The 22,489-nt window shown below is 33.8% G+C and overlaps 3 protein-coding genes across 5 annotated transcripts; 1 reads left to right on the top strand and 2 right to left on the bottom strand.

Moving 5' to 3' along the window:
* Positions 1 to 127: 127 nt before the first annotated feature.
* On the bottom strand, positions 128 to 7,134 carry LOC108858545 (protein CHROMATIN REMODELING 20). Its single transcript, XM_056985793.1, has 23 exons — positions 6,955 to 7,134; positions 6,794 to 6,856; positions 6,607 to 6,694; positions 6,259 to 6,335; positions 5,979 to 6,169; positions 5,623 to 5,866; positions 5,143 to 5,256; positions 4,927 to 5,001; positions 4,346 to 4,699; positions 3,977 to 4,276; positions 3,823 to 3,894; positions 3,533 to 3,736; positions 3,234 to 3,356; positions 2,984 to 3,150; positions 2,768 to 2,909; positions 2,543 to 2,692; positions 2,402 to 2,457; positions 2,023 to 2,320; positions 1,810 to 1,942; positions 1,462 to 1,517; positions 1,157 to 1,383; positions 623 to 1,081; positions 128 to 546 (listed from the first exon to the last, which is right to left on the bottom strand). Exons 1-23 carry the CDS (start codon positions 7,132 to 7,134, stop codon positions 180 to 182), a joined length of 4,140 nt encoding a protein of 1,379 aa, XP_056841773.1. The 3' UTR covers positions 128 to 179.
* Positions 7,135 to 8,607: 1,473 nt separating this feature from the next.
* LOC108863486 (uncharacterized) lies at positions 8,608 to 9,820 on the top strand. The gene is made up of 4 exons (XM_018637923.2): positions 8,608 to 8,845; positions 8,959 to 9,025; positions 9,397 to 9,477; positions 9,590 to 9,820. The coding sequence occupies exons 1-4, from the start codon at positions 8,684 to 8,686 to the stop codon at positions 9,649 to 9,651; spliced, it is 372 nt and encodes a 123-aa protein (XP_018493425.1). The 5' UTR covers positions 8,608 to 8,683; the 3' UTR covers positions 9,652 to 9,820.
* Positions 9,821 to 9,967: 147 nt separating this feature from the next.
* Positions 9,968 to 11,741, bottom strand: LOC108863484 (thioredoxin-like 1-1, chloroplastic). 3 transcript variants are annotated; one of them, XM_056986161.1, is made up of 5 exons: positions 11,608 to 11,741; positions 11,310 to 11,521; positions 11,014 to 11,190; positions 10,767 to 10,931; positions 9,968 to 10,687 (listed from the first exon to the last, which is right to left on the bottom strand). In XM_056986161.1, the coding sequence occupies exons 3-5, from the start codon at positions 11,131 to 11,133 to the stop codon at positions 10,448 to 10,450; spliced, it is 525 nt and encodes a 174-aa protein (XP_056842141.1). In that variant the 5' UTR covers positions 11,134 to 11,190; positions 11,310 to 11,521; positions 11,608 to 11,741; the 3' UTR covers positions 9,968 to 10,447. The 3 variants fall into 3 exon arrangements, with proteins under 3 accessions (XP_056842141.1, XP_018493424.1, XP_056842142.1); XM_018637922.2 differs by having other exon boundaries at positions 11,310 to 11,723; XM_056986162.1 differs by lacking the exon at positions 11,608 to 11,741 and having other exon boundaries at positions 11,014 to 11,201; positions 11,310 to 11,449.
* Between the last annotated feature and the right edge of the window lie 10,748 nt (positions 11,742 to 22,489).

Genomic DNA, 22,489 nt, shown 5'->3' with positions numbered 1-22,489 from the left:
CAGAACCAAATTAAATCCAAAAACAACTTCTCAAATCACTTCAGCATGAGTACATGAGTAAACTTTGTTTTAGTATCAATTCCAAACTTAAAAAATAAGCAAAAGTAAACTTTGTTTTGGTCTCAGTTCCACAAACTTAAAAATAAGCAAAAAGCAAACTCCAACTCTTTTGCAATGTTTCAGAAGTAATCTATTTTGGTTGCCCTTGCAGGTGTAAGATCATCCCACGTTAAGGCGAGTCCACACTCCCCACAGATCGTGCTGCTACCAACTTTTCTTCGTTGGCTTATGATTGTACGCTTATGCGCCGTTCTAGTGCAATTGCGTCTCACAAAACGACTTCTGTTGAACCTCTTTGGGAGCCGTGGAGGCTTTGTTTGTGGTGAAGGTGAAGGTTTTTGTTGAACCACCACTGGGACATGCTGAACTTCTTCGACCTTTTTGAGTTTCTCCACTGGGACATGCTGAACTTCTTCGACCGTTTTGAGTTTCTCTGCTTCATTTTCCTTTAGCAATGCCTCATGCTCATGAAAACTAGAGATCCAGCTAATAGTGAAAGAAACAACAGATAGAGTGAGAGTCATAAAGAAAAACAAAGTATATTGTGAAAGTGCGAACTTACTTGGGGTTGTGTCTCTCCAGTAAGTTCTCCATCAACTTGTCTGAGCAGCAACCAACCTTCTGTTCCAGTGAAGTGTTTTGGCCATCTACAGCTTCATCAAACTCAAAAAGTTGTAACATCTCTTCTTTGGATATGTTCCTATCCACCACTCTTGCAGCAAGCCCCTCCTTAGTCACTTGCCGTTTATATATATTTTCTTCAATAGTCCCACGTGCCATCAACCTGTAGGCAAACACTGGCTTCTTCTGACCATAGCTCCAAGCTCGATCTATAGCTTGAAGATCATAAGTCGGATTCCATGAACCATCAACTATGATCACACGGTTAGCAGCATAGAGATTAATCCCAAGTGATCCAGCTCTGGTTGAGATTAAAGTGCATTTCACCCTCTTGTTTTCAGGCTCATTGAACTTATCAACTAACATCTGACGTTCTGAGCTTTCTATTTTCCCATCAATTCTGCAACCATGCAAAAGGAAGTTAGAGCCGGTTCACACTGCATTGATGCTAATATGAAAGAACTAAGATACTAACCTGTACCAGTCTGAACCCTTTTCCCAGTACTTTCCTCGTGTGCCATCACGACGTAGTCTTGAAAGATAAAGTTCTATGAGATCCAGTGTTTGGATACTCTGGCTAAACACTATCGCCTTATCATCCACATCAGCACACATGGATAGAATATCCAACAGCAAAACAATTTTGCCACTATAGCCCGGCTCCTTGTAGTGAGTTTTGTCAAGCAAGTCCACCCACCAATCCTGGCAAAAATAAACGATTAGAATCATAGCACAAGTGCCTTATTACAGTCAAGCTGAGTAGATAGAGTCTATAGTTACCTCCTGGAGGTAGCCATCAACTTCATCTTGCGAACCATTCATAGTTCTTTGTTTCTCTGTCAGTATCCAAAACAATAACAATGACACACATTCTGTTAATATATATACATAAGAGGTTTTGTACTTGTTATAGATGTAAATCTAATACTCCCTCCGCCATAAGGAGAGTTCTATTTTTGTTTCATATTCAGAATTTTAGTTTAGTTTTAACTTTTCATTGTATTATGTATTAATTAGAGGGAAACAAATATTAAGTATATATTAATAAAAGGTAAAAATATAGTTTAAAAGTGATTTCTTAATATGCTTGAAAAAATCTCAATTGGCTGATTTAAAAATGAGGGTTACCTCCCACATCCATGTTGCAGTCTACATTTTCATCACTTGAAGAGTCATCTGGAATATTAACAATGCTAGCTCGGCCACCGCCTTTGCTACCTTCTCTGCTTAACTTTGGAAGAATCCCTGGATGATTCAAAATCTTGGGGAAAAAAAAACACAGAGAGGATTCAGAATACAAAAAGGATACCAAATAAACTCTCAAGAGTGGTTCATTTATACCTGAGCCAAGACTTGGTAAGCAGAAAAGAAGTTTTCTCTCATCCTTTCATCTGTTCTTCCATCACTGATACCATATCGATCAAGAAACCTTTTATACAACTTCCTCTGCAAGGGAGATAGCTCGACAGATATTACAAACACTGTCTTAGGTGGCAGATCATTTTTCATAACATTCATATCCATTCTTTGCACAAATCCTTTCAACTTCTCATACAGAATGTGTGAGCTCCGGTTCATTATTTTCACATCCTCTGCAGTTGAATTCATATTCTTCCCGCTCTCTATTGGATTTTGGAAGCTGCATGCATGGTGAAAACACGGTTAAAACTCTAGAAAACATCACATGTAGCACAGGCAGATAAAGAAAACACTGACTAACCGGTTTCTAAATTCGGTGCTGCTTCCTAGGAATCCTTCTCTTACAATATCAACCATCTGTTGCAGTAAAAGACATGACTTAAGGAACAGGAGCTAAGAGAGTTCACAAGTTTTTTTTTTATAGTTTATTAAGTTAACTTACACAATAATATTCCATGATATTGTTTTGAAGGGGTGACCCAGTTAAGGCAATTCTTCTCTGGCATTTAACTTGCTTCAGTGCTTTGGTTGTGTCAGGTCCAGTGTTCTTGATGGTGTGAGCCTCGTCACAAACAAGTATATCAGGTCCATCCTGCAGCCACATAGGGTTAGGAATGTGTAAAACCATAAGCATCAGGTTCTTGCTAGTGAAAACTTATAGTCTCACCCTCAAAGCATTATAGATTTCTCTAGCTGCATTTATATCCTTCATCCCTTTCCCAAGAGACAGGTTTCTAAAAGTGGCATATCCCAACAATAAGACTCCCCCCTTACTTCTCCACTCCATTAGCAAGTCCAGTCTCATCTCCCTTCAAAAAAAAAGACATTAGCACATGAACCGAGTTGTGCAACCAAAAGCTCCATTCATAGTAGAATCTAATACCTTGAAACATCTTCAAGCATGAAGATGCCAAGTGGATTCACTTCTGAAGGCATCCACTTCATAAACTCATTTCGCCAGTTGTGCAACACATTTACAGGAGTCACAATAAGAGCGGTTTTGAAACCCAAATCAACACATCTCATTGCAGTGTACAGGAATGCTATAACCTGATAGATTTAAGTGGGTTAAGAGATAATGAGCCAGTAACAGCACTAATCTAATTTAAAGTTTAATCATTACTATTATGCACCTGAAAAGTTTTCCCCAGTCCCATTGTATGTGCTAGAATGCACCCATGACCTTTATCACCATACTTGATAATACTGTTGATAGATTGAACAATATTTTCCCACATAAATCTAATCCCTGTAACCTGAAAAAAATAGAAACCACCAAACTTAGAAAGCAGAAGTCATTTCCATAATAAGCAAATACTAGTCGAGATGGGAGACTATGATCTTATTACAAATAATAATTTAAAAGAGAGTATGTTAAGACTTAAGAAGATGGTTTAGGATCAGCAAGGGATGCACATATTTTAAAGCTAACCTGATGGTCTTTTAGTTGGGCAGATATGCTAGGAGGAATTCTCACAACTTCTTCACCAGTCTCCCTAAATACATTCACTATGTAACCAGTGTGAGCATCACCAAGAGCCTCAGCACCTCGTAGAACATTTTTACCGTTAGACAAAGAGCTATATGTTCTGTATCTGGTAGAAAACGGAAAGGACTTGGGACGCTTTTGTTGTTCCTACAAAAAAATAAAATAAAATAACCAAATGTACAATGACTCAAGGATAAATAATAAAAGATTCAAAGTTCTAGCAAGTTAAACACCTTCTCAATTGCTTTTTTTCCTTTTGTATCTTTCCCTAGTTCAGCATCATCAGTAATCAGTCGGATTTTCTTCTTTGAGCTAAAGGAAAAATACTCAATATTAGTTGAAAACATGCTGAACTTTTATATCGGCTTTATATATATATGATAATACCTTGTTTTTTTTTTTTTTGAAAAGGTGATAATACCTTGTTGCTACATTGACATCAGCAATATCAGAGCTAGACTTGTTAACTCCTGTGGCTTTCTCCAGTTCTAGTGTCAATCTCTGCAAGGATATTGGAGCGCAACAACAACAAACCCGACCATAGGATTGAGCTTCAGACAAGCATTCATCACCAATATTCCTCTTAATACATGATGCACAGAAATGTTTCTCGCATGAATGACAATCTATTAAGTCAGCAATGTGTCCACACCATTCACAGTAACGTTCCAAAGAGTCATCATTACCCTGATGGAAAAAAGTAGAACGTTTTGGTTATAAAGAGAAAGATATGAAAATAATATATCCTAGAAACACGGCATGTACCTTAGCAAGTCTTTCTTCAATTGACCGTTTGCAATCCATGCAAACTATAACTTGTAAAAGGGGATGAGTGTGCACTTCCACAGCTACGTTATTACATGCAGTACACTTGAAATTGCTTGGTGTATTCTGTGAATCATCTCTCATGGTATCTGCATTCAAATCTGTGATGGTGACCACATTTGAATTAGACAAGTTCCCGTTTTCCTCTTTGTTGACTTCATTATTTTGAAACTGTGTGCTAGTCTCCGGACATTTTACTTGATCTTCAGCCAGGTTTGAGATAGTAGGATTCTCATCCAAATACGCAGAATCATCATCACTATTCTCTTCCGTGTCCCTCATAACCTGAAATAAAACCAAATGAAGACTGTGACGTGAGCCAAATAATAATTTCTTCAGACCAGCAAAACCCTGGACTGGACCACAATATCAACTATACAAAAGTTATAGCAAAACGCAAACTATATGAGAACCAGGCTCACTATTTCATTTTTAACATGTAACCCCAAGAAGTCTTCCATAAAATATATGCTACACCACCAGAAGAAATTGAAAAAGTAGGCAAAGAAAACCTGTTTGGATCGTCTCTTCCGATTCAAGCGAAGTTGAAGCTCACGATCAATATTTATATCATCCTCCTCATTTACCTATTAAATCGTATTAAGAGTAAATATTTCATTGCAAACTCTGTAAAAGTAGGAACATAAAGAGCCGCCAAACAAGGTAATACTTTCAAAAGTAGAATGCTTATTCACAGAAATCATACAAGTAAAGTCAGAGATAATTACCCTCATATAGTTTTTCTTTTGTTCTTCAGCTAGGGCAAGAGCTCTTTCGTTTTCTATTGCAGCGCCAAAAAATGTGCCTGCCAAGTCTACATCAATCTCTCCAATTCCCTCCACCTGAAAAAATAATAATAATAATAATATGATAATCTATCTAGTATGGCTACGATATAGGAATATCAAGTCCGATATTTTAAAATCTCCGACTTTGTTAAGCTAGGACGAGAAATAACATGAGATCTTCAAAGATAACTTGCCTTCCAAGTTTGAAAACAATGTCTTCCATCATGTGAATGAACTTCGGTTAATGCTTTTTCCTGATATAATTATTTGACATCAACTTGGCTTACTGTTTTAATTTATCTTAATAAAAACTACATTTTAGTGTGAGTTATGTTTCCTATCCTGATCAGGGTACAACAATGGACCATAGAATTTATTAACTTCCAAGCAGAAACTAAAAAGAAAAGAAGAAAATTTAACCTCATTGACTCCTGGAAATTCTAATCCCATGGCTGCAGCTTTTTGTGGAGTGTTTGCCGAGTAAACAGAAGCCCAATTCTTACTACCAAAGGAGACAGCATCATCCTTTTTTCCCGTAAAAATATTGTTGTGAGACGACCGATCAGGCTCAGATGGTCCAGCTACACACTCTTTAAAACCATCATCAGCAGACTTTTTGTCCAGAAACACACTAGCTCCCTCCTCCAAAAGTTTCCCATGTCGTCTACACCAAAATATGTTTAGATATACCATCCATGACAGTACTCTTGAATAATTGCATTACTAAAAGTTAAAGATAAAACAAAAATTGTGTTAAAAAAAAACACAAACCCTACTTTTGGACAGGCCGGTGAGTGTGAAGAAAAGTCTCTGCGTTAGCCAATGATTCCACGGTTTCTTTTGTTGCCTGAGTCCCAACCCAATGGTCTCTTCTTTTCGAAGATTCTGAATAGCAACCCTTAGGGACTTGACTTTCAATCATTTTGTGCAGTTTTGGAAGTTCGACACTAGCACCATCCAGTTGCTCCTTTGAAAAAAAAAGGAGAAATAATTTAAGTTCTTTTTGAACGATAAATAAACCTTAGCATTAAATACTGGAAAAATAGAGGAACATGCCAATGAGTTTGCACTTTCAATTTCAAGGTTATCAAGATGTGCCTCCCATTTGCCTCTAAAAGTCATCATTTCATCTGCTAGATTTTTTTTTTGATCAAACACAAATGCATTCACTAGAAGAGCCTAGACTCCCGTATCAGAGTTCAAGGCATACAAAGCGAGAGCTGATTTTGCCACTCGAAGTTAAAAGTATGTGACATGAAATCGAAAGAAATAACATCAAAGAGCGAAAAGGAATAACATCTGCTACAGATTTATCCAGCTAAAAACAGGCATGTTCTAGAATGTTTAATAGACTAAAAGGAACTTTGAGCTATGATAGTTTTAAAAAAAAATTAACCTCAACACAACGGAGTCTTAGCGCTGACTCTTCCTTAACTTCACCCTCTACTTTAGCAAGAGACTCATTTTCAAGTGCTTCTTGAGCTTCATCCGCCTGAAGACCAATGTGTAATCATAAATAGTGAGGTTAAGAAGCTAGAGGTTAAATTTGGCATATCAAGATCTCCAGCAAAAAGAAGAGATTAATATATACCTCAATCTCTACTCCCGCAAGCTCTGCAACCCAGTCTTCTAGTTCTTCCTTGCTAAGATGTTTCTGCGTAATATTAGACTAATAATTGAAAGTTATATTAGGTCATAATCTCAGAGTTATAGACCCCAAAAAAATGAGCAAGAGTTATCAATGTTGCTAACCTCAAGATCCAACTCATCATCATATCTCAAAACATTGTCTAGAAGAGGAAAAGAAGTTTCAAATCTTGTATTAACATCTTGCATCTCCTCATCTTGATTGTTGTTTTCTTCCATCTGTTGGTCATCTTGCATCTCCATTATGTCTTCTATTCTACCCCTCTCTACCTCTCTTATATCCATCTCTAGGAGCTTTCCCTTCACTTCCTACTGAAAAAAAAGCATTGATAACCAAAACAGTCAGTTACAAGTTTAAGAAAATGGTCCACACCACACGTAGAACGTTGATAAAGGGAAAGCTATTGTCCATATAACTTATTGTTGATGTGGGGTTCTTAAGAAGTACATGTGTGCATAAAGCGTATCAAGCATTTATTATCATTGATTCTACTTGGAAAGGCAAACATGTAAGTATGTAACCCTAAAAGCTGAATATATATATTCATATGTAACCCTAAAAGCTGAATATATATATTCATATGTAACCCTAAAAGCTGAATATATATATTCATATCACTCTCCTAACACATAAAAGTTTGAAAATTACAACGAAGAACAAGATGGGAAGGTATTGATTGGTTCTGGGATAAGGTCCGATCAGTTAAATGCCTTCTCATTAACCACAGACAGAGAATATTAAACATTCTTTACGATCTATGGCTCCAGGCTAAGGAAAAGAGGGGCTATACCAAAAGCGAGAGAATCCTTGTGCAACTCTCAGTGCAGAGAGAGACAAGAGTAATCACTACGAGCGAGAGAGAGAGAGAGAGAGTGTTGTTAGCGTTTGAGTTAGGGAGACAAGAACCTTTGGCAACGGATGGTCGGGGATTTAAAACTGGTGACCGCGATGAGATATGTGGAGATTGTTTTGGTTTCAGATGTTTAAAAATTATTTTCTTAGGACAGGAAGACGTGAATTGTTTGGTAACAATATAAAACTACAGCTTTCTTTTTCTTTGATTTTTTCCTTTGATTTATTTCCTTTTTTCACTCAGCAAAGGTCAAAGATACTATATGAGCATTGGGTATCTTCCATACTAAATTGTTTCCAGAGAATGTAGTCAATGTTGTTAATGGTAACAATATTTTGAAATGGGAACGTTGAACTAGTTACTCATTACTATACATCTAATGGTCTTTTTGCCAGGAAATTATTTTTTACTATAATATGATTTCAAAAAAATCAAATTGGATAAGTTTTTCCAACATTTTTTTATAAAATAAAATCATAGTTATCTATAAACTATCTCCAGATTATTTTACTAAAATAAATTGAAAAGAATTGGCTTTTTATAGTTTAGTTTGAATCCAAGTTATGTCATTCATTTTTCTTATAAAATGCATAGCTTTCATCAATCTTTCAATGCATAGTCAAGTGCTTTTATTTTTTCCAGTAAAATAAAGCTCATATCATTTTTAATTGAAATAGTGGTTTCTTTTAAAATTTTGAAAGCTTTATTATCTCTTCAAATGTTTTTATTTACAGCATTAGTGATGTCAAAAGCCCTTTGTCAAAAAAAAAGACAAGGGGGGCTGTCTTAGAATAACCCAGTGAGTTTTGAAAGTGTGTGGGCTTGGTTCAACAATAAAATATATATAAAAAGCCCAAATAAAAGACATGGCAAAAAGCCCAAATACGGTGGTGGAAATTAGGGTTTTAGAAGAACTTCTCTTTAAGGTTTGTACTAAGTGGGAGGTGAGAAGGTTGTGAGGGTATTGGTTGGCTTTGAAGATGGCGAAATACAACGAGATAGCGAAGAAGAAGAGAGAGGCGAAAGCGGATAGGAAGCGAGCTATCCACGGAGATCCACTCACCAATAAATTGAAGACCAGAGCTCCGGTTGTCTCCGTCTCCGGTAAACGTCAGAAGAAACTCCTTCGCAAATGGCGCAGAGTATGAATCTCCTCCCTTCTTTTTTTCTTTTGATTTGATAGTACTACTCAAAGCCTTATTGCCACTAGTTTTAGAAAGTCCTATTAAAAAATGGTTGATTGATTGGGTAACAGGAGCAGAAAGATATGGTGGAGAAAGGTCTTGTTACCATGGAGGATGTTGAGATGGCTTCTGCTGAAGGTCAGAGAAAAGCTTCTTTAGTCTTTGTTTGTTTCTAATTGATTCTCTTGACTTCACTGATCTTGTCATTACAAGAATCCACTTGGATCTGATTGGGAAAATAAACTTAGGAATAAGTTTTCAGTTACTTAGGAATGCTAGCAATTTGAGCTTATATCTAAATCGTGTTCTTTCTTTCAACATTGTGTTGCTGTCTTTGAGAAACAGCAGAAAGGCACATTAATCACCATGTCCACTTTTGTATATTGTTTTTTTATGTAAATCGATTAAATTTTTCAGGCTTCTTTGCATTCCTGTTGCTCTTTGTAGAATTTTTTTTTATTTTTGTTTTTGCTTGAATGAAAGATGTTTTCTTCTCTCTATTGTCTCAGCTGCATCAGAAGACTCCAAGAAGCCCTCTAGAAAATTTAGCGTGAAGAAGACATTGAAGCTCAATAAACTAAAGAACAAAGGTAACTCATTGAGTTTTGTCTCGTCTATATCTCAAATGCCTATTACTTACTCTATGTGCAATTTAGCCTATCATGGAAGTAACAGTAAAGATATTGTTTACTTTGTACGCAGGCAACAAGAAGAAAAGTCAGAAAGCCGGTGGCCAAGTATCCGCTGATCAGATGCTAGAATGATCAGAGTGATTTTACAGGACTTCATATTTTTCTACTGCTCAAGTGTTTTTTTTCTTTCTAATATGTTGTATTCTAGCGGGAATGCTGATTCGGTTCTTTTATACAAGAAGTTTGTTGCATTTAACATTTGTAATATCACCAATTTCAGTATCCCAACCTTTTCTACCGATTCTAACAAAACTCTCTCATCAAACTTGTTGTGGTGTTTGTCACAATATCCATGGGTATAACACGACAGACTTGTGGTGGTGTTTGTCACAAGCCAAAACTCTTTTTCATCAGCTAATAAACACATGTACTAACGAACCCAAAGAGAGACATTAAACCCACACTTAAACATTTTAAAACTTTGAAGCTTCACAAACAACCTTTACATTCTTATACAAAATATAAAATCCATAGAGCGACTTTTGCATAAACTTTACTGGATATTTTTACTTACATAGAAAATACCTTTAAACAGTAAAAAAAAAAAAACAAGCCAAAGACAGAAAAACATCCTACTGAAGCAGACTGAAGAAGAAAGCTTCCATGGTTGCACCACAGGCGCACGACCATCCACTCTTCAATCCCATAAGAACTGAGCAAAACCATAAGAACTGGTCTTGCTCTAGGAAAACCACATGAAACCGGTTTTGCTCAGGGGAACCCGAAAAAAAAACTAAACCCCCCACTAAACCGGCTGCTCCAAGAACTTACAACTTTAGGTACTGCAACATATGTATATCCAGTTGCTAGTACTAATATCACGCAAACAACTGTACAGATAATTGTTTACTGGCTCTCAGAACGGTAATCATCTCCCTGCGGAGACCAATGTCTTTTCATCATTGGCGCTCATCGATGGATGAGGAACAGGGTTGGAAGCGGGGACGGGTGCTTCTTCCTCAACAGGTACAGCCTTGGGCGTGTAGCTAAAATCGAGTTCCTTGTTGGCTGCAAGTGCCACAAGCTCTTTCTCTTCAAGCCCTTTGGTCGGTCGGAGGCTGCACCTATCTGGACTATGCTTCGCCAACGCATCTCTAAATTTCTTGATCTAAAAGATAACAAAAAAGATCAACCTTAGATGGTTATAACTGATGATCGATCTCTCGAGTTAATGATGAGGAACGTACTGTTGCATTGGTGCAGCTAAAGCTGCAGACACGACCATGAGCGCCACGGTAGAATCGAAAAAAAGGGAGGACATGGACACCAAGACTGTAACACATGGACTTGTGCTCCTCGTAGTTCACCTGAAGAAACTGCACATCAGGGTTCTGCTCTGCCAACTGACATATCTGACAACAAAATCATAAACACCACTATGATTAGAAAAAATTGGTCTTTATTTGCATCTAAGAAGTGAATCTTTATTAATACCTTAGGATGAAGAGCCTTGCAGCCACCACAGCCAGGAGAGAAGAAGTCAACGACAACAAGCTTATCACCAGCGTTGGTGAGAGAGTCAACAAGGTCCTGAGCTGAAGAGATCTCTCTCATGTTCTCTTTCAAACCCTTCTCCCACCATTTCTGTGGTGTCCCAATCCTCAGCGTTGTCTTAAAAAAAACTTACATCAGACAGAATCCAAAGAAACCAAATTATCGAAAAACCCTAAAAAAAAAGGTATAATCTTTGGAATCGATTTCTCATCTAATTAGGTCGCTCGAATGCATACCTGAGCTGCTGATATGGATGATGATGATCTGCTGCTCCTTGTGAAGGTCTGGAACAGAGTATGAGGCTTCTTCAGCTTGAGAGAGGAGGAGGAGAAGCTCTTCCTCAGACCAAAACTCACCGGCGGTGGTGAGACAGAGTAATCATCTACAACATGATGCTTGTGATTATTCACGCAAGCTCCTCGGAAGATCAGATTCGTTCTGCTAATTGCTGCTTCCGCCATTTAGAGATTAAAAAAAAAAGTAATCAGATTTAGAACGAGAAGAAAAGCAAACTCTTTTCTATTTCTCTCTTACACGGAGACAACAACGTGTCCTCCCTCTCGGCAATCTCTAATCGCCACCCAAAGTTTTCGTTTTTTTTTTCTTCTTCTTCCTTCCTCTTCCACGAGAAAAATTTATAAAGAGGAAAATGAAAAAGGAAAGAGTTTCTGGAGGAGAAGAAAGAAATGATGTTTTGCCTTTTCGTTAGGAGATCTTAGACCGTTGGATTTGGATTTGAAAAGTTTTAGATCTGACGGCTGGTTTTTGTGATAATGAGTTGGAGTCGGCCAGAGAGATAAAAACTGATTATGGATAAGGTTCCACGAGTTTTCGCGGATGTTATTGAGCAAAAATTTCTTAACTTGGAATCGGATTATGTTTTTTTCTTTATCATGTTTTTTTATGTGAAAATGAATATTTTTACAAAATGCGTTGATGAGTAGCAGTGTGTTTATTCAATTTCATTAATGTACAATGTTTTTTTTTGTAACATGGCTTTCTTTAATTTATGTACAGTGTTGATATGTAAATTAGCATATTCCCTCTGTTTTAATATAGAAATAGTTTTAGAAGTTATTTTCACAGTATAAGTTGTTTTTAAAACCCAACGAAAAAAATAATATAAAATATGAAGAATATTTAAGCAAAAGATTAAAATCAAAATAACAAAATATGATTTATTATTGGTCATCTTTTTGTTTAATTAAATTTTAATAACCAAATATGATTTTCTTAATACTTGTGTTTTAATCCAAAAAAAATATTATTTACAATTTGAAACACATAGGGTATCTTTTAATAGTTTCTTATTATCCAAATTCATTAATGTACTCGGTTGAAATGTAAATAAAATCTTTTAACGGATTGTTCTTTTAATGGACAGTTTCTTATTTTGCACTAATTTGTTCAAGATATGCCTTTGTTTTCATGTTCCTTCACTTTACAAAAAGATAGATTCATCATTTGCCTATCTTCGTATAATAGATTCATCATTTGCCTATCTTCGTTTGCTTTGCGTTGGATATATAACTGTCATTGACTAATCTGCTAGAACTACCAAAACAACTGAAATTACATTTTTTATTTTCTCTTTTAAATTATGTGATCTTCCGTCCTTAGAAGGCAAGAACGAATGGCAAAGAAGTAAAAAGGTTATACGCCTCATGAATATTTGTGTTGTATGTGAAATGAGCCTCTTTTTTTAAAGAAAACTAGATCATGACCCGCCCGACCGGGCGGATAGATATTTATTTTATAATTTTTCTTTTAATATTAAATGATGTATTCGTAATATTAATCTTTACAATTATAATAAAAATTAAAATTTAAATTTTAATAAAATATTCTGATATAAATTTTTAATTTACTAATTAAAATAATATAGAGGTGGGTCATAATTTTTTCCAATTCAAAAATCTTATCATCCCTCAAATACAGAGAAAATAAAATTATAAATACATAAAATATATAAGCATATTTGGAACTATAATTTCTATTAAAATAAATTTGTTACAGAAAAATAATGTTGCGCTGTTTTTGTTTATTTCTAGAGTTTGACCCGTAACCGTATAAATATTTTCTTTCACTTTAAATTTTTTCTCTACACTAATGGTATACTATATATATTTTTAAATTAAAATGTATTACATAATTATTAACATAACATTTTAAAACATAACGGTTTTATTTATTACTTTAAAATAATTATATTTTCTGATTTAGTCGTCTATTATATAACAGTGTATTATATTAACAAATATTATATTTGTAACTAATTGGACTTATATAGGAAGCATTATGCTAATAATATATGAAAAAATATTTTATTTATATGTTATATAAATTGATTATGATGTGTGATTTTTTATTTTATTATTTATTACTAATAAATATTAAAAATATTTAATATGTTAATACAAAATATATTAGGAAATATATTTTGGTTAAGATTTTATTAAGGAAATCTATTATTTAAATTAAGAAAAAACATTAAATGCTTAAATCTGTTATTTAAATTAGGAAAAGACAATCATACTTAAATATAACTTCATTTAATACCTCAATGGCATGACAATGTAAATATAGTGAAACATTAAGGGTTAATCTAATTGTGTACTTCTGTTTTAATAGAATAGACTAGATTTTGACCCGCACGCCCGTGCGGGTGTATTTTTTATAAAATGTGTGTTTTATTTGTTTTTCATGTCAATATTAGAATTTGGCAAAAACTCGAATCCAAAAATCAAACCGATCCCAATCCAAAAAGAAGGACCAACCTGAACCAAAAATGATTAAATATCCAAATTATTCAAAATTTTGGTATTTTAGATAACTAAAACAGAATCCAATCCGAACAGAAGTATTTTAAATACGCGAATGTATTTGAAAAAAAAATTATATACTTATATATATTATTTTTTAGATTTAATGTATATAAAAAACATCCATAATATATATGGTACTTTTAAGTTGGTTTAAATAATTTAATATATATATAAGTAGTCAAATGTAAATACTTAAAATAGTTAAAGTATACTCAAAACACCAAAAATACTTAAAATAATTATTGATTCTCTATCCAAATATTTAAATCAAACCAATTTATATATTGAGTTTAGGTATTCTGATATATGTTATTAAAATTTACATGTAATATATTATTTTGAAAAATTTAAAGTATATAATGAACTTTAAAAATAATTTAAATGGGTTATCCGAACCCGAACGAACCAGCAAAGATCTGAATAGAATCCGAATCAAATTTAGAAATATCCGAATATGACTGAAATCTTTGACCTCAGGAAACTCGAAACCCAAACAGACCCGAACCAAATACGAATGGGTATCCGAAAGTCCACCTCTAATTCACAATCTATTTTTTTCCTTTAAAAACAGAACAAACATATAATTAATAGTATTTTATACAAACTATCACATAAATAATCACATATATTATATTTTTAAAATTTAATGTGAAATATAAAAATCATAATTTAAGCCGGTATATGAAATTTGACTATGTATTGTATTTTTCTTAAATATATTGAAAACATTTTTAATAATGGTTATTATAAAATATTTTAGTAAAAATAATTTTTTTTAAATATGTATATTTTGAATCAGTTTTTGATATAAATAAACGTTAAATTATTATTTTGATTTGAAATATATATATATAATTTTTAAATTTTGTTTATGATTATTTTAGACAAATGATATTTTTTAGATAATTAGATTAGCTCATTTTCGTATATTTCAAAGTTGATCCAAATAGATTGTTTCTCATAATATAATAGATTTCTTTTTTTTAATAACATAAATCCATTATTTTCTTAAAAAATATGTTATCTATGTTTCCAAATAACATTATTTCTTTTTAAGACTGCTATTTAAGTTTTCAAATAAACATATTTCTTTTTTAAACGGTTGTCCATGTTTCCAAACAAACCTCTTTTTAAAATTACTATACATGTTTTCAAACACACTTAATTTGTACTTCAATTTTAATAATATAGATAATAAAAATTCGAATATACACACAACATATAAGGAATATATATGATTTTTGCAAGTTTAAATGAAATAATATGCTGATTGTGTTAATTAATAAATATCTGTTCTGATTATATTGACATCGTAGAAATAGGAAAAAATCTTTGGTTGTTATTTTGTTTCCAATTCTTTGGAATATTGTGTTAAGATTTCCTGCAGTTAATGTTGTTTGAGTAGAATTAGGAATCATATTTAGGAATCACGATATTGTAGTAAGAAAAGAAAATAATTAAATCCATAAGTCAGAATTTAAATAAAAGTGTAAATCAGTAAACCACAAAACCGATAAACCATATCATGATTAAATCGAAAATTGTCAAAATAAGAAATTAGGTATATCATAAAATCGGTAAACCACAAAACCAATAAACAATACCATGATTAGATCGAAAAATTGTTGATCATAACAATTTAGGTATATCATAAAATCGGCAAACAAACTTTTTTTTGGTAGGAAGAAACAACAGACAGCTTTATTATGATCAATCATTTGGTTAAAGGTGTACATGATATTTGGTTTATGATCAATCATTTGGTTATAAATTTATAAGATTATTGGCTTACGTTTCTTTATGTTTACATGCAAATTATTTTTGAATAATATAAGACATGTGATCACATAAGTATTTAGTTTCTGTACCGGACAGATTGGTTTAGTAAATAGAATAATGATTTATTTGGTTTAGTTTCAGTATTGGTATTTAATTATATAAGGGAAGTTCAGTCAAAAAAAAAAATTATATAAGGGAAGTGATGGTTCATAATAAATAATTCGAATCTGTACCGAACGGATTGGTGCAACAAACGTGAGAAATGATTTTTTGGTTTGCAAAATTAATGGGAAAACAAAATATAAAACTATAGAATTTTGAAGAGTGGCATAGGTTGGTAATTATTATGGAAAAATTAGGGTGAAATACTAAATGTACTTCAGTTTTAATAGTTTAGATGTGTGAAAGGGGTTTATAAACGACAATTAGCATAAACGACATTTAACAGAAAAGTAATGGTTCATATTAAGATTTGGAATTTAAGGAAGCAAGTTAGCCAACACATCAACCACGTGGGTCTCACTTCCTCCACCACCTTTAATCTCTTTTTCTCTTTAGTTGTAATCTAAATATTTTTTTTTTTTTTTTTTTTTTTTTTTTTTTTTTTAAATACTTATATATATTAAATCTACCCGTATAAACGGGGATTTCAAATCCGGTTACAAGCTGGTATTGTACAAAATTTCCAAAGTCAAACTAATACAATAACTAGCTTCGCCCGCCCACTAAACCCGGCACATTCCGCTAATATGTCTTCGTAATTCTTCAGAATTGATAACCGTTCTCAACCGTTAACGATGAGCACTAAAAGGTGAGGTTCTCCAAGTTGCCTCGGATGCCGGGACTTCTCGTGTCGTTTACAGAGTAGCTGGTTACCAAGGAATTCCACCAAACTTGTATCCATCTCTAAACATGAAGCTCCAAACGACAAGTAGAGGAAGGTTTCGGATACATACCATGAGCTTTGCAGATGCCACCAAAGCCGAGTTGCACACAGCGCCACACAGCACTTGAAACCGCTTCCCAACCGAACAGAAGCTCGCCACTGTCGTCACCTAACATGAACGCTAAAGAGGCCTGACCACCAAATCCACACACCAATCCAAGAGAGCTCTAACGACCTGCACACATATAAGTCAGCTACACTACCAATGACGAATCAAGCGACCCTTCACCGGCATCGGGATGGTAGCTGAACCCAAGAGAGACACCGCCACCGAGTGACAAAGTCGTGACGTCTCTTGCCGTCTTCGAGAACCGAAGAAACGGAAGTGTGCCTCGCAAACAATCCACTCGTGTCAAGAGTAAAACGAACAAAGCAAGCTCAGGAGCTCGACTCCAATAGAGAAGCGGCCGAAAAACTAGTGAAGATCTCAAACTGGTGACGAAGTGATGAAGCCGGAAAGACAAGTGGAGCGCCAAGGAGAGCTTGAAACAGCCATAGACGACTGTGTAAGACTCCACTCAACACACCAACGCGAGCCATATGCAGCCATAGACGACTGTAGGGACCAGGTACAACCAACACCGCACCCAACCTCAACTCGCCTCTGGAACCAAACAGTTTCAAAGTTGTCTTTGATTCCACCGTAGATGGAGGCGAACCCGACGACGCCGTTAGGGTTCCCCGAACCACTCAGAGAAAACCACACACCTCACCGGACAAGAGCAGCAATAGAGCCACTACCTAACCGAAGGGCGAGCCAACGCACCACCACGAGCTTAGGGTCTCGAGAGAGAATCTAAAGGGGAAACGCGACCTCTCTCTCAGCCGATAAGAGCCGACTCCAACGGCCATAGCCTCTGCAGAACACCGCGTCTCGACTCCAGAACAAGTCGCTTCTCCACCGTCACCGTAATCCTCGCGCGCGGCTCGTTAACGACGGAGATTCGCTTGGCCAGAGACCGAAAACAAAGCGATGGGAGAGGGGTAATGAGCGAGAAGCAAAAATAAAACCAGAGCAAAAGAGAGAGAAACCCCCGACGGCCGGACGCGCTCAGACGCGCCGGTTACGCCGGAGCAGATCTAGATTTGTTGGTCGCACGCAGAGAGGAAGATAAGGGGGAGAGAGAAACCCTTTCCACACCAATTTTGTAATCTAAATATTGCATGAAAGGCACTTGTATAACCCCTACACTGACGACGATAGTCAGTACTTTCCAAGAGAGATATTTAATCGTTGCTAAACAACAAAGTCCGAGTGTTGACAAACCAAAACTTGACGTGGACCAAAACATAACAATTACTAATTATGTGTTAATGCACAACATAAAAAGATGTATAGCTAGTCACTCTAGTTGAAAAATGATTAATATGTTGCGACTAAGTATTTTGAAAAACGAAAAGATTTAAGAAGAAGTATAAATGTATAGTAAGTTTACAAAAAAAAAAGTATAAATGTATAGTAAGTAGTTGGTTGAAACAAAAAGAAAAACGATGCCATATGTTGTCCAATACGAACAGCACAACACAAGACCACATTTTTTTATGGAAGGTGACAAAAATGCAGCTATCTTTCTTTATTTTATTTGTTTGTAATGGTACCTGCGCTGTTTTCTATTTCAAGTCAAAATTGCATATTTTTGTGCTTCACATGAAAAGTTGCAGCAGTATGAAGTCGGCCAAAGAACCGAATAATACCAAACTCCAATTAAACCCATGTATTACGGTCGGCCAAATTACGTGATGATCTCGTAATTGTTCTTAGATGCGCGTTTTGGGAAGAAGAGAAAATTTTGACCATGAATGTCTAAAAGCCAGAAAATCGAATTGATTGAAACGAAAAAATATAAAAGTAATGTTAAGGATTTTAGAATCTTAATTCTAAATATTTTTTCTGTAGTAAGACGAAACTGTACAGAGGATATCGATTCACGCTTCACTCGTAAATGTTTTAACGAACCATAAACTCTACAAAACATTTTTGAACTTATTGATGTATGCTAAGAAGTTTTTTTTTTTGGTTTTCGATGTAAAAATAGTGAAAAGTGAAGAAGAAGAGTCAGATTTATTTAAAGAGAATGAGGAAAACCACTTTCTGCAGTAGCTGCTTGATGTGGACAAAAATCTCACATAAATCGAGAAAAGTGAGTTACAAAAGTTTTTCCCCAAGGTCCTTTCTCGCGTTTAAAATAAATTAGGTAATAATCCGTGTTTTACGCGGGATGTGATGATTAATTTTGTTATTTTTAAGAAGGAGACATTAAATCTAGTTAATCTGGATATCGATTCAATTTTAGGTTATTTTTTTATTATTACTATCTGTTTGATTCATGTTATATGAATTTTAGATAATTTTGATGTCGAACATATATAATAGTTAAAAAAAAAGAAAAAATTATTAAGACAAATCATTTCAGTTATGGTGAATATTTAGTTATATATATAGGTGTTCACGTCAATGTCTATATGTATGTATATGCAAAGTATATAAAAATGGTTGATAAATATATAAAAATGGTTGAAGCTACCCAGCTCAATCCGGAAGACCAACTCCTGCTCCGCTTCCCGTATGACCAAGGATAAAGACGGAAATTTGCCCACCGGGCAAAAACCTCATGACGGGATCCGTCTCGAAACTGTAAGTTTTAGTTATAATATTTATTTTATTAATAAATTTGAATTTCAATATTTAATATTTTATTATTGTTTTTTGTAGTTTGAGAAGACCGAAGTCATGCCATTTTTGTCTGACCTCTTTAAGATGACTCACGCCAAACCGGACGGGACTTTTGTTGATCCTGCAGCCGAGAAGCTCTTCAACACTGTGGCTGCTCGGATTGATGAGCGGGAGACGCAACGCACCCAGCAGTCTCCGGATGGATTACCCGTCAAATTGACGACGGAAGAGATCGACAGGATCTTCGAGGAGGTAAAATTTAAATGCTAGTTTAAATTAATTTTACTATTTCAACAATATTAACTATTTAATATTATTTTTTGTAGGTCGTTCCAAGAAAGAAGGACCGGACGGTGGGAATCGGTTTTGTTAACGAAGTCGCAAGGGCAACTTCGTCATACTCTTCGAGACGGGACCAAGAGACTTCTCAGATGCAGGCTCGATTGGATACTCAGCAGGAGCGTTTAGACTCTCTCGAGAACCTGTTGGATATTATGGCGATGGGGAACCCGACCATGCAGAGAGCGTTGGCGGCCAGACGAGAAGCTCTCGGGATGCAACAACGGGATCCCGAATCTACCGATCCAGTGAGAGCGGGACCGACTACTTTGATGATGTATCGCTCCCGTAGTTTTTTTTTTTATAATTTCGTTTTGTAAAATATTAAAACTTAAATTTTATTTATGAAATATCTAATTTCTAAACAATTGTTTTTTTATTATTTGAAATTTTAATTTTTATAATTTCCAATTTTATTATAAATAATAATAAAATAATAAATCAAAATTAATATAATAAATAAACAAACGATGTAAATTCGTCGTAAAGTTTACAACGAATTTACATCGAAGAAGTCGTAAATGCGATGTAAACAATTACATCGAGTTTACAACGACGTACATGTAAAGTCGTCGTAAATTTTACAACGAATTTACATCGAATATTTACGTGTATTTTACATCGAAATGTTTACAACTCCTTTACTACGAAATTTTACGATTTACGTGGACATTACGACGAAAGCTTTCCTTTTTTTTTACGACGAAATTGTTTACTCGTAAACATTACGTGGCGTTTACGACAAATCTTCCTTTACGACGGATGATTAACAACGAAACCTTTTTCGAGGTAAATTCGTCGTAAACCCTCTTTTACAACGCATTTACAACGAAAAGCGCCCTGGTAAATAATATGTTTTCTTGTAGTGTCACGTCAATGTCTACATGTATGTATATGTAAAGTATATAAAAATGGTTGATAAATATATAAAGATACTGTTAATTAATAATGTTAAATGAAATTTTTATTTAAATAACACATGAAATATAAAATTCTTAAAATATAATTAATTAAATTTAAAATAAGCCTAGACATTAGAGAAATTTTTTCATAAAATAAAATAAAATTGTATCTGTAAATAGGAGTGGACACAGATTGAATATCTGGGTATTTAGAGGTATTAGTGTCAATTCAATCCTTAGCCATTCGGATATTCGGTGGCTCAGATATCACAACATTTTAAAATTTTCACGAATATCTGATTTGATCCGTAAATAAAATAAAATTTTAAAATAAAGTAAAAATCTAAAATAATATAAAATAATAATATTTCATTACAAAATAAATTATTATTTAACCTTCTAAATTCTAATACCTAATATAATAATTTTAATACATTAAATATTGTAAAAAATTATATAAACTATAGTATATATAACTTATATGTATATAGTTCTTTAAATTTATGTATATATATATATGCATATAACGGATTGAATCGGATATCCGTTCCTAAAATTTATTTGTGATTTGTTTTGCTTTTTAGAGATATTGCATTTTAGTATTTGATTTTTCTTCGTAGAGCTACATATATCCGGATTTTTTGGTTTGAATCAAAACGGATAACGGCGAATAAAAAATTTACAAATATTTTTCCAGCCTATCTGTAAATAATAAAAATAATATGTGTATAATTGGACTGTCGATTCACTATCCGTTTTGATTCAAATTGAAAAATCTGGATAGTGTAAGTTTATTGGAACTTTACATGTGATATCTATACTATTAAAGCAGAATCCCTCATAGGATTCTGCCCTTGATTTTTAAAATTATTTACAAGAGTATGTCATTTCCTTATTTGAATTTTTAAAAGTAAATTTTCCCACATATTTCTCAACCAATCACTTGCTTCAATTTTAAATCATTAAGAAATCCCAAAGAAATTAATAGCCCATCAAATCTTATATTAGAAAGTACGTACGTGAATAAATAAAATTAACATTACCAAATACTATAGGATCAATATATTATTACCCAAAATCGTTGTTACTTTATGTATATGTATATTGACCTACCAAAATGATGAAGGGGATTTTGCTTCTACCATTCGATTATACTGAACGAGACAAAGCATTTTTGTCTAAGGTAATTATCATGCTACTGTTTCTGCTTTAATTCATTTAGTCTAATTCAAAATGCAGTGAAATGAAACTTAAACCATGAAATTGTCTAATGAACAGAATCTATACAAACTAATCAACAAATATTTTGAAATAGCTAACTTTACTTTTGTTTTCTTTTTTTAATTCTTTTAACAAGTGATGGAGATAACATATCGAAAATGTTAGCTTTATGTGCCGATATTTTATCTTTTCTAAACAAAATTATACTAATATTTAACCTTCAGTTTTCTAACGAATATGGTTACCATAAAAAGAAATTATTTTTTTGACTGAAATCATGAGAAAGAAATTTATAGGATCATAATTAATTTTCTTTATTTTTAAAATATGAAGAATACTATTAAAAGTAACATACAATTCATGTTAAATGAATAATTAAAATAAAGGATTTACACAATTATAAGAAATATATATTTTTAAAAGATATAAATTATGTAGACTACAGAAAATCTTGCTGATAAAAAAAGAAGTCTCACACATTGAAAATACAGGTCAAATAAATATAAATTTTAAGAGTTTTTGATTTTTTATAAAGGTTAAAAGTTTATCCCGCGCTTTTAAAGCGCGGGTCAAAATCTAGTTTATATTAAAAACTAAACGTAAAGTACATAGTGTAAACATATTTATGTAGAATTGGCCGAGAAACTCTTGAAACATGACACATCAGCGTGCTTATTCTCAAATCGCTGTGAGACTATCACATGTCCATCATAATATGAAACACATTTAT

This window comes from Raphanus sativus, chromosome 5 (assembly GCF_000801105.2).
Source record: "Raphanus sativus cultivar WK10039 chromosome 5, ASM80110v3, whole genome shotgun sequence".
NCBI classification, from domain to species: Eukaryota; Viridiplantae; Streptophyta; class Magnoliopsida; order Brassicales; family Brassicaceae; genus Raphanus; species Raphanus sativus.
This window is presented reverse-complemented; position numbering and strand designations above follow the sequence as displayed.

Bases quoted from the DNA above. Each gene is read 5' to 3' on its own strand.
- LOC108863486 (XM_018637923.2), top strand. From the start codon at position 8,684: ATGGCGAAATACAACGAGATAGCGAAGAAGAAGAGAGAGGCGAAAGCG. The intron at 9,026-9,396 runs GTCAGAGAAAAG...CTATTGTCTCAG, and splicing joins TGAGATGGCTTCTGCTGAAG to CTGCATCAGAAGACTCCAAG. The intron at 9,478-9,589 runs GTAACTCATTGA...CTTTGTACGCAG, and splicing joins CAATAAACTAAAGAACAAAG to GCAACAAGAAGAAAAGTCAG.
- LOC108863484 (XM_018637922.2), bottom strand. From the start codon at position 11,534: ATGGCGGAAGCAGCAATTAGCAGAACGAATCTGATCTTCCGAGGAGCT. The intron at 10,932-11,013 runs GTATTAATAAAG...TTTTGTTGTCAG, and splicing joins GCAAGGCTCTTCATCCTAAG to ATATGTCAGTTGGCAGAGCA. The intron at 10,688-10,766 runs GTACGTTCCTCA...GTTATCTTTTAG, and splicing joins TTAGCTGCACCAATGCAACA to ATCAAGAAATTTAGAGATGC.
- LOC108858545 (XM_056985793.1), bottom strand. From the start codon at position 7,134: ATGGATATAAGAGAGGTAGAGAGGGGTAGAATAGAAGACATAATGGAG. The intron at 4,700-4,926 runs GTTTTCTTTGCC...GTTTTATTTCAG, and splicing joins GGAAGAGACGATCCAAACAG to GTTATGAGGGACACGGAAGA. The intron at 1,518-1,809 runs GTAACCCTCATT...GGATACTGACAG, and splicing joins CTGCAACATGGATGTGGGAG to AGAAACAAAGAACTATGAAT.